At 38.2% G+C, this 11,929-nt stretch overlaps 1 protein-coding gene across 1 annotated transcript; it reads left to right on the top strand.

Moving 5' to 3' along the window:
- Positions 1-9,109: 9,109 nt before the first annotated feature.
- On the top strand, positions 9,110-10,123 carry LOC123654909. Its single transcript, XM_045590766.1, has one exon. It carries the CDS (start codon positions 9,110-9,112, stop codon positions 10,121-10,123), a length of 1,014 nt encoding a protein of 337 aa, XP_045446722.1.
- Positions 10,124-11,929: the final 1,806 nt, after the last annotated feature.

Here is an 11,929-nt window from a genome sequence, read left to right as displayed (position 1 = left end):
CGAAAGGTAGAGCGTGTCATTTGGTCCCATTTAAATTTATTTGAGATCTAACAACTACTGTTCGGGTTATAATAATGCGTTTTTAGTTGACTATTTTTTCGTCGACCTACGTTAGATTATACCGCAGAACTTTTTACTGAGTGTACAGATTTTGATGGTTTTTAATTTAATAGAAAGCTAATATTTATCATGTAGTCATATTTAAATTTCATATATATAATATATGAAAAAAAAACCTTTATTTAGGTGTACATTTAGTATTAGATTGATTTCAACAAATCATAATAATAAAATATATTTTCGTTCATTATTTTCTTTTACTGTTTTCATACATACATACATACATTACAGCCTATACAGTCCACTGCTGGACATAGGCCTCCACAAGTTTACGCCAAAAATAACGTGAACTCATGTGTTTTGCCATAGTCACCACGCTGGGCAGGCGGGTTGGTGACCGCAGTACTGGCTTTGTCGCACCGAAGACGCTGCTGCCCGTCTTCGGCCTGTGTATTTCAAAGCCAACAGTTGGATGGTTATCCCGCCATCGGTCGGCTTCTTAAGTTCCAAGGTGGTTGTGGAACCTTGTTATCCCTTAGTCGCCTCTTACGACACCCACGGGAAGAGAAGGGGTGGCTAAATTCTTTAGTGCCGTAGCCACACAGCACTGTTTTCATAACCTTTCTTAATTTCCTCTACTGACATTCTTCAAAGCCAAATTCGCGCCCATTTTTAATGTTCTATTAACGAAATGAAACGAAAATAATATATTTCCATTTTTTATGCGTAAGTTTAAATATTAAGATTTTAATGTAGTAGACAAAAAACTTAGATTTTTTCCATAAAACATTAAAGTAAGTAAATGAAAATAATATACTTTTGACTTAAAAAGATGGCCATAAAACATCACGTTGTGATTTATTCGTACTGTGTTCATAACTTTTGAACTAAAAATATATAACTTAAAAGGAAAAGCAGCTATTTTACATCAATTATTTGTGTAAATTAAATTAAAACTTCACTTTAAAAAAAAAAAACAAAAGAAAAATTACGTAGCTCATCGTAGCGATAATGAAGTTTCAAAAGTTAATTAAGAAATACATGAAGATCATAAAACTCGTTAAATTATGAAAACAATTAAAACAAAATTTTAATTTATAATTTTTTTTTATAATCTCTGGATGTGATCGTCCAGTGTATAAAATATTTTACGTCTGAAAGCGGATTCTGGGGAGATTTGAATTGCTTACTCTGTATTCATATCGTGCTGTAAAAGAAAACGTTGAGAGCAAAATCTCTGTTTTATTGCAGTCGTTTCGGGACATGTACATTACAAAAAGCAGCACCTGCTGCTTTATTACAATTATGAATTCAACAATAAAACTTAAAAACACAAACAGAATTATTATTTCTACACAAACACACAAAATGGTTACAATTCCTAACCAACTCGATCAACTGTATTTTTTAACCAAATTTGAAAAAGGAGGAGGTAGTAACCGATAATAATTAATAATAATTCGACCGTATATTTTTTTTATGTATGTACGGGGATACCTTCGTCGTTTATGAACCGATTTTGATATTTTTTTTTTTGTTTTAAAGAAGATATCCCAAGTTTGGTACCATGATAAGGAAACTAGAATCTGATGATGGGATCTCAGAGAAATCGAGGAAAGCCCTCGGAAATCGTAGTGACGACTAGTGTGTTTGTTAATTTTTTTCGTCAACTTACATTGTATTACTTTTCTATGTAATTGAAGTCGGTTTTTTTTTCGTTTGCGAGCAAACACAAAATAAAATTATATTTACGATATACAACATGAGAAGTCAAGCCAAATAATACAGTAACTAAGTATTTGTCGTGGAATGAGTCGATTAAATGGCAATCAAAACGTTTATTGGTAGATGGCGTTTTCCGGAGCCAGGACATTGCCACTTCGCGGAGTAATTTCTATTAGAGAAACACCGCAGAGTATGTAATTGTTTACTGGGATTTGATATAAATTGTACTTATTGGTTTACTGGCTTTGAACGTACTTTAACTTATTTATATCCAGAAATCAGATTATTTTTAACCGATTTCAATAAAAGGAGGAGATTCGCAATTAGACTGTATTTTATGATTTTGTCCATTCAAAAGCTGACGCTTGTCACGTGCTCCCATTGAAATTAAAGAAGATAGGATAGTCAACTACGAGTAAATTCGACTACGTTGATTATTTCCTTAATTTATTACTCGTCGAAGTAAATTGAAGTCGTATTTTTGTTTGAGAACAACTATACCAGATATCATCATGAGAAACTCTAAGTACCAGCTGCTTCGACTTATTATCCAGGGCAAGATCCAGGGCAAGCGCAGTGTGGGTCGTAGAAAAACATCTTGGCTAAAAAATCTACGCCGTTCGTTATTCAGGGCTGCAGTATCAAAGGTACAAGTTGCCAAAATGATCGCCGAACTTCGTGAGAAGATGGCACTTTAAAAAGAAGATGATACCAGATATAATTCAGGGCGTATGAAGGCGTGTAGCATTCAATATCCGTTATTAGATCAATCAATACTGTCAGATTGATTTTCAGAAAAAAGAAAAATAGTTGTTCAATAAGCACATACATAATTATAATAACGTGTCGTAATTGTTAAAAGATAATTAACGTAACTTTGAACTATATTAATAAAATGTACAGTATAGAATACTAAATTATGAAAATGCATCATGTTTGCATTCATAATGTTTTTACAAATTATACAGATAATTGTGCTGCTGCACCTACCTTTTCAATGCATATTTTCCTATTTCTAACGGTTGTCTGGAAGAGATCACTACTAAGCGATAAGACCGCCTTTGTACATTAATATCTGTATGTGTAAATAACTGTTTTAAGTATTTTTTTCCGAGTGGTGTGCAATTAACTTTATTGCACACCACTAAAAACTTTATTTAGAAGTTTATTCTATTCTATTCTATTATAAAGCTGAAAAGTTTGTTTGTTTGTTTAAACGCGTTAGTATCAGGAACTACTGGATCGAATTGAAAAAATCGTTTTATTTACCGAAGAAAGCATTTTCCTCAATTAACGCGTGTGAAACCACAGGGCTACAGCACAGGGGTAGTTATTTTGACAACAAAATAGTAAGTTACACATCTTGCATATTAAAACAATCGTAGTCTCAGTACCACTGAGTTAAAGCTAAAATTTAAATTTATTTGAAACGAGCTATTGTAATAATTCAAATTGCTATGAATAAACTTCTATCTAAGCTCTGTCGTAATTTTATCATTGCAGACTATTATATTCTTGAAACTGAAACAGGTTTTAGTAAAACGGGTATAAAACATTTTTAATGTTAAATGCAATAAGTTTGTATATCTAGAGTTTTAAAAACTATGATTTTTTTTTCAGTACATCTTCAAAATTGATTCGAATACAAGAAGGTTAAATTGATTATTAACTAAGACTGACCATTCACACAGAAATTAACTTACAATCCAAACCAGAAGTCTAAAAACATAAATAATGAGAGTGCTATTAAGACTGTCGACCCATTTGATAAACATTTTGGCTAACTGTCACTTAGTTGACCGAGATGCAAATGGATTGCAAATTTAAGCTGCCTCCGTTGTCAACAAGCTGCTTTCATTAACTAAAAGATACATCAAGTGATATTAAGCTTACTTTGACCACTTACAGAAGATTAAAAATATATTAAATTATCTGTATGAAAAATATACAATGAAAAATATTAGCGTTTTGGATTTTTGAGATAGTCTACAAAGTTTCGTAATTCTAGCCCTAATTTTCTTAACAGATAATAATATAGTGAGACGTTGATGATATTTTTAACCGACTTCAAAAAAAGGAGGAGGTTACTCAATTCGACCGTGTATATATATATATATATATTTTTTTTTTTATTGGGAAGAAGGTATCCCCGGTGTGGTACCATGATAAGAAAACTAGGATCTGATGAAGGAATCCTAGAGAAATCGAGGGATACTCTCGAAAATCTGCATAACTTTTTACGGGCTGTACCAATTTTAATGATTTTTAATTTTATCTAATTACAACTTTTGGAGTAATCTTTGATAATGCGTATTTACTTGACAATTTTTTCATCACCTACGTTGTATTACTTATCGATATAATTGAAGTCGGTTTGTTTTCGTTTGCCTGCAAATACAATTATCTTGTTAATGTTTAAGGCGTAGTTACTTTTAAATTGCAAAAATTTTTATATACAAAATACAAAGATACATACTTTTAAATAGTGGTCTGGATGTTTGTGCAGTCCTTGTGAGTCTGCCCACTGTGCCTCAGAGAGCACGTTAAGCCGTCAGTCTCGGTTGTTATCATGTACACCTGATAGCGATCGTCACTCATATATCCGACAACCCGCATTGGAGCAGCGTGGTGGATTAAGCTCTGATCCTTCTCCTATATGGAGAAAAAGGCCTATACCCAGGACTGGGATATTACAGGCTGAAGCGATACTTTTAAACATAATTGATAATGTTACACACTTAAGAGACCTTCTAGTCTAGAAATATTTATATATATTAGAATAGCCGACTTGCAAATGGGATTGAAAATCTTTTATACAAAAAAACTCCTTTCAGACATACATTTTTTTCTATTTTATACAAATAAATACGAAACGAAGTGAAACTTTTTAACTTTTAATGCGGATAATAATACTAAAATGTATTCAGATTATTTCTTTTATGACGTGGATATAAGAATACGAAATACAAAAATAATAGCGTTAAGACGGCAGTTGTTAAAATTCTCTTAAAAGTAACTTTGAAACTCGGCTGAGACTTCAACTGAAGTTAGTGTATTATAAAACGTATTCATGAAAGTTAGGATACTGTGGTCGGTGTGGTTTTCGTGTTCGAGAAATGATTTTAGGTAATAATATTATTGAAGTAAATTTATTTAAATTACTAAATTTCTTCGTCGTTGTAGACGACTCCTACACGTCGTGAGTTGTTTAACGTGAAGATTAATACATAATTACTAGCTGACCCCGCAAACGTTGTTTTGCCATACATATTATTAACCCCCTTAATCCCCCCTCCCCTTATAACTTAGGGGTATGAAAAATAGATGTTGGCCGAACCTCAGACCTACCCGATATGCACACAAAATTTCATAAAAAACTGTCCACCCGTTTCGGAGGAGTATTTTAGCTAACATTGTGACACGACAATTTTATATATGAGATTATTAGCGTTTGAAATTTATTTTTTACATAATAAAGTTAATTAGCTTAATTTTACTAACACATTTATGAGTCAATTTTGATACTGACACAATAATATTTTATGAACGCCAAAAACGGAAATAATTTTTTTTTGTGATTCTTTCCGTGTTGTGCCTGTACTGGTGAAGAGTAATCTCATTGTAATTGTATATAGAAATATAATAGCTTTTAATCTATTTTTATTCTAGGAAACTTTACTGGGGAATAAAAAAACTAGCAAATTAATATAATGGGCGTTATGTTTATTACTGTAAGACATAAAAATTAATCCCTTAAACGCCATGGTATCCATCTAAATTTAATCATGCTGATAGTTGTTTAATTTGTAAACACGTGCAATACACTTTTATTATCTTTGTTTCTACCACCTCATTTTGAGATTCGTTTATATAGGTCTTATTCGGTAATTGGAGTATATTTTCAACATACCAAGATTCTGCGAGGGCCAGACTTTCGTCTTTTTATAAAAGCTAAAAATTCTTCAGACTCATTGTGGCTTTGACAGATACCAGGCACCAAAAACTTTTGCTAGACCTTTGCTACTCGAGTGCTTCCTTTCCGCTTCGAGAGTGGGTGCTATAATAATATGCATTTTATGTATATTTATTATAACTTACAAATATGTTTAACTATATCGGTGGCCTAATCTATACCACAGGCATTACCGTATAACATACACGCTACGCTTCAGCCTGTAATACCCCACTACTGGGCATAGGCCTCTTTCCCCATGTAGGAGAAGGATCAGAGCTTAATCCACCACGCTGCTCCAATGTGGGTTGGCGGATATATTCCCTACTATGAGTAACGATCGCTATCAGGTGTACATGATAACAACCGGGACCGACGGCTTAACGTGCTCTCTGAGGCACGGTGGGGAGACCCACAAGGACTGCACCCAGACCACGGCAAACACCTGTATGGCCAATACAAATGTTTGTCATGTGCGAGGATCGAACCCGCAACCGCCAGCGCAACAGGTACAATCCATGGCTGTGACCGTTGCGCCAACGCGGCGTCGGCGTCGTGTAACATACACATATATAAACAAAAAAATATATGATATTTATAATTAGTTACATGTAAGTTAGATTAAAATTTACTCACAGTCAAAAAGAGTCACATATTTTGTCATAATTTAAGCAACAGAAGATACTCAAATAAGTACAGTATTCCGTAGATGTTCGCCGAGGAATTCCTTTGTATAAAATGAAATTTTAAATTGCATCGTTATGCTGGCGTTTTTCGTCCAGTATTTTAAAAAGACCTCTTTTCGTTGTTAATCAACATAGTTAACGAAACTCCACATTTTTATGGGTGAAAAAAAATGGTTAAAACTCAACAGAGCATTATTAAAAAAAATCGTTTGTTTCGTTAATGAAAAGTTAATTAAACATTTACAGTACACGACTCGTGATCAAAACGAATCGTTTCTTGAATATAGGAATCAGTTTAAGGTAACAGAATTATTTGATCTTAATAGATAGTTAGTTTTATTTCCTTACTTTACACAATATACCTTACAGAAGATCACAGCCAAATTATACACCAAGCCAAATATGCTCTAGCAGAGCAGTGCTCCTGTGCTGAGTAACATAGCCAGAGCTCCTGAGGAAGGTCAGGTGTAGAGACAGCAAGACACTGCAATCCTTTTGCTATTACAGGTGTTTATTAGCTACGGTAATTGCTTAACATCAGGTCAGCCGTACGCTTCTTGGTAACCATTCTCGTTTTAAAAAAAAACTACTACCGATTCAAAATTTATCCATTATTACTTTTATTAATATTATTCAAATCCAAGTACTTTTTTAGAAAATTTGAATAAAGATTTTTGCATTTGATTAAACAAAACATTCAATGTTGATTGTGACCAAAAAGTCAAAAAAAATCACTCAAAATAGGTTCCTCGGTAAGATATTTAATGTTCAGTTTATGTTTTCAAAAAAAAAACATAAAGAAAACAGTATGTTAACGTAAATAAATACGAACACGTCGCTTAAAAAAAAACAAATAAATTTAACAGTTAACACTCTGTAACGTTAGGCAGAGAGAACGAAGATGGAGAAGGGGTGAGGTTTATTGAGGAGAGAAGATTAGGCTGGTCATACTTTGTGGCAAAAACCATGTGTTTAGTCAAGAAGATATTTCTGTAACAATTTGTAACAGTTAGGTATAAAAAATTAAGAAATAAATCAAGTTAATTAGAACATTATCTATTTATTTTTAATTCTTCAACGAAGAAAGAAAAAAAATATCTAATCTCATAATATAATAATTATCTCACAAAAAACCAAATTCAGTTAAAACAAAAAAAAAAAAGAAACTTCACGTAAGGCGTTTACGTAAGAACAGTCTCATACAAGGTTTCTTTATCTTCATTAATATCCGTAAATCCTGAAGAGCCTAACAAAAAACCTGATCCGTGTCACGCGAGCTGTATCACAAAATGACGGTCGTTCCCGTCATCCCCTCAACGTGTATATCTGACAGACCGAAATATACTTGTACGGCATACATATACTTTGATACGAAATTTTGAAACAGCAACACGCTTGACTTAAATATGAAATGAAAAATTGGTTTGAAATGTAAAAAAGCTCGACGTGGTCATTTCGTTAAATTGAAAAAATGGTCGCATATCATAAAGTGACCAACAAATTGACAAGATCGTTAAATCAGCCGGCTGTTACTAACCATAGATATTAAGTTACCTGCTTTACTAAGTTAGTGTACATTATCATGTTAAAAGACCAACAAACATTGTAGGTAAATAATATCCTTTTTTACATATAAGTCATAAAATTAAACGTTTTCATTTATTTATTTATTTATTCATTAATAAAATGAAAAGAATAAAATTTTGTTTTCTAATGTTTACGCGAATTTTACTCATTTAATGAAACAACTTTTTTCAGATTTTATCGCGGTTTATTATTAACTTTTGATTCGCCCATAACACCCAGGTTCTACAAACGGTATGTAGATGATACTTTCACAATATTACCATCTGATAAAGTATCCATATTCTTACACCATCTTAACTCCATAAATTCCAAAATTCAATTCACAATGGAGTTGGAGGCAAATAAATCTTTAGCTTTCTTAGATGTATTAGTCATCCGTAATCCCAACAATACCTTAAGCCATACAGTGTATAGAAAGCATACCCATACGGATAGGTACTTAAACGGTGAATCACACCATCATCCAACACAGTTAGCTACCGTGGGTAAATCTTTGTTTCAGAGAGCACGAGGGATCTGCGATGAGCGACACTTGGAGACCGAACTTCAACATGTCAAGCAAGTACTGCGAGACAACAAGCTTCGGGTACCGCGTCCTCATCGCAGTGAACGTGTGAAACCAGCCACCGTCGAACGAGTACCTGCTGTGCTACCTTTTATGAAAGGGGTCATTGACAAGATTGGCTTCATCTTAAAGCGAGCTTCTATAAAAACTTTTTTCAAGCCGCCAAAAACGATAAGTCAATTTTTACCATCTGTCAAGTGTCATATACCCTTACAAGATGCAGGAGTATACAAGCTTGATTGTGACTGTGGTCTCTCTTATATAGGACAAACAAAACGATCGATCAAATCTCGCGTTATGGAACATATACTTAAAACATCGTCGCTATACTAAGTCCGCAATCTGTGAACACAGTCTAGACACAGCTAGCCATTATATTAGATTCGATAAACCACAGATCCTCGCAAAAGAACACCGATTCCAACCAAGGATGATCCGTGAGGCTATTGAAATTAAAAACATTAAAAACATGAGTTAAAACAATTCATAAAAGTAACAAACACTCAACCATCCAGTACACAACCACACCCACAAATGGATCTGACCCTTCTATTCCAAGACTTGAACGAAAAAGTCGAAATTATGTCCTCGGAGCTGCGAGCCCTGAGGGACTCTAGCAGGACCATCGCATCGCCAAAAAAACCGACACTGGAAACAGAGATGGCGGTACAGGAGGTCAAGGAGACCCTAAACACGATCAAAGAAGGGGTCACGAAATTGGCTCCTATGGCGTCAACCAGCTACGCCCAGGTCGCAGCCCGACCTAAACCAGAGAGTGTGGAACAAAGACCCAACCACACTCTCATAATCTCGTCCCAAAACAAGCAGGAGACCAGCGAGCAAGTACTCGCAAAGATCAAAGACTCGCTGGATCTAAAGAAGTCTGGGGCGAGGATGGAAAGGGTCCGGAAGGCGCGCGACCAGAAGATCGTGGTGAGGTGCGCCTCAAAAGAAGACATGGCTAAGATCAAGGGTCAGGTTCAGAAAAATTCAGGACTGACGGTGCGGGAGCCCACAAACCAAGACCCCCTGATTTGCGTGAGGGGAGTGCTGTCAAGTTACTCCAACGAGGAAATTGTAGACCTCATAAAGGCACAAAACGGCTACATTCTCGAAGGAGTCGACAGGGCAGCGCTTAGGATGAAGGTGCGGTTTAGAAAACGCGTCCGAAACCCCCACGAGTGCCACCCGGTAATCGAGCTCTCCCCGGCGCTCTGGAGAAGGTTTGTGGACAGGGGAAAGATTTACGTAGGGTTCGGAAGATGCGCCGTCGAGGACCAGTCTCCGCTTGTCCAGTGCATGAGGTGCCTTGGATTCGGACACACCAAGGCCCTCTGCAAACAGGAAAATGACGCCTGCAACTATTGTGCCGGCGAACACACGAGGGGAAACTGTCCCTCGAGGGCGAAGAGCGAACCACCCAAGTGCATAAACTGCTTCAGAGCAAAAAGATCTGGTCCCGACCTGGCACACACAGCGTATAGCGCAGAATGCCAGGAACGAATAAAATGGGACAACATAGCTCGATCAAGGGTACAATACTGCTAAGGGCGACCCGGAGGCCAAAGTTGTGGTCCCTTACGGAGAGACGGTCGGGGCAGGATGCGCTTTGCGCTTCATACAAGCAAACCTGCAGCGCTCAAAGTTGGCAACGGACGAACTGCTTCAGGTGGCCCGGGAGAAGAGGATCTCTCTCGCCCTAGTACAGGAACCGTACACCGGTAGAACGGGCGAAATGAGGCAATACCCTGGCACGAAGATCATCCAGTGCACCCTGGGCCGCCAGAAACCAGTAAAGGCGGCGATTATCGTGTTCGGTGACAACGTGGAAGTCATTCATGACCCCCAAATTGTCACCGAGAACGTGGCCGCCGTCTTAGTAAAGGCCGGCCGACTCGAGCTTGGCATACTGTCCGTCTACTTCGAACCAAGGGACCAAGACATGGAACCATACCTTAAACAAGTGAGAACGGCTACCGCGAAGTTCCCCACACACCATCACATAGTGGCCGGTGACGTCAATGCCTGGAGCCACTGGTGGGGCAGCAGCTCCGAAGACCATCGAGGAGCACAACTCCATAGATTTATCACCGAGATGGACCTCCATATCCATAACAGCGGGGAAGTTCCTACGTTCGAGACTTACAGAGGAGACAGGCTATACTCGAGTTGCGTAGACCTGACTCTAACCAGTCAATCCCTTCTCGCGAGACTGGAAACCTGGCGAGTGGAACGAAATCTGATCACATCTGATCACAACGCCATTACGTTTAGTCTGCGCACTGAGGGGCCTTTGAAACCATTGGACCCAATCTCGACGCGCAGATACAACACCAAAAAGGCGCGATGGACAGATTTCTCCGCTACCCTAACAACCGGCCTCGCGGAAGAAAGCGTCACTCTGGAAGCCGTCCTAAATGTCTCGAACAAGGACGATCTCGATGGAATAATCGCAAAATACGTCGCGATCATTCACCGCACGTGCGAGAGTACCATCCCGAAGATAAAACCTTGGAAAGGCGACCCCCGACCGCCCTGGTGGTCGGTAGAGCTAGATTCCCTGAAAAGGGAGCAACTAAGAGCCAAACGTCGCATCAGAAATGCTGCACCCTGCAGAAGGGCTGGCGTCATCGAAGAATACGTACGGGCCAAGGAAAAATATAAACAGGCGGCAGACGAAGCAGCCACTCAGAGCTGGAAAGACTTCTGCACGGCACAGGACCGTGAAAGCGTGTGGGACGGCATCTACAGAGTCATCAGGAAGACCTCTCGTAGACACGAGGACGCATTGCTAAGGAACGAATCAGGCGAAACACTGTCACCAGAACAGTCGGCTAAACTCCTAGCAAAAACGTTCTACCCTGACGACTCTGTAGAGACCGAAACCGCCCATCACAAACAGATCCGAGAGGCCGTAGAAGGCAGAACTCCCGCGGAGTTAGAAGATCTGTCCGACGACGACCCGCCGTTTACGGCCGCAGAGCTGGAACAGGTTCTTTTGAGCCAAAATCCCAAAAAAGCTCCAGGCCCAGACGGGTTAACGTCGGATATATGCGCGGCGGCAATAAACTGCAACAGGGAGTTATTCCTAGCGCTGGCGAACAAATGCCTATCGCTGTCCCACTTCCCCAAGCAGTGGAAAGTCGCCCACGTACGCATCCTCCGCAAACCAGCCAAAGAGGACTACACCCACCCGAAGTCCTATAGACCTATAGGACTCCTGTCAATCCTAGGAAAGACAGTTGAGAAAATGCTTATAGGTAGACTTCAGTGGAGACTCTTCCCCACGCTGCACCGAAGCCAGTACGGATTCATGCCACAGAGGGGAACGGAAGACGCCCTCTACGATCTCGT

Source organism: Melitaea cinxia, chromosome 7 (genome assembly GCF_905220565.1).
Source record: "Melitaea cinxia chromosome 7, ilMelCinx1.1, whole genome shotgun sequence".
NCBI lineage: Eukaryota > Metazoa > Arthropoda > Insecta > Lepidoptera > Nymphalidae > Melitaea > Melitaea cinxia.
The sequence above is the reverse complement of the archived record's forward strand: the minus strand, read 5'-3'. Positions and strand labels throughout refer to the sequence as shown.

Bases quoted from the DNA above. Each gene is read 5' to 3' on its own strand.
- LOC123654909 (XM_045590766.1), top strand. From the start codon at position 9,110: ATGGATCTGACCCTTCTATTCCAAGACTTGAACGAAAAAGTCGAAATT.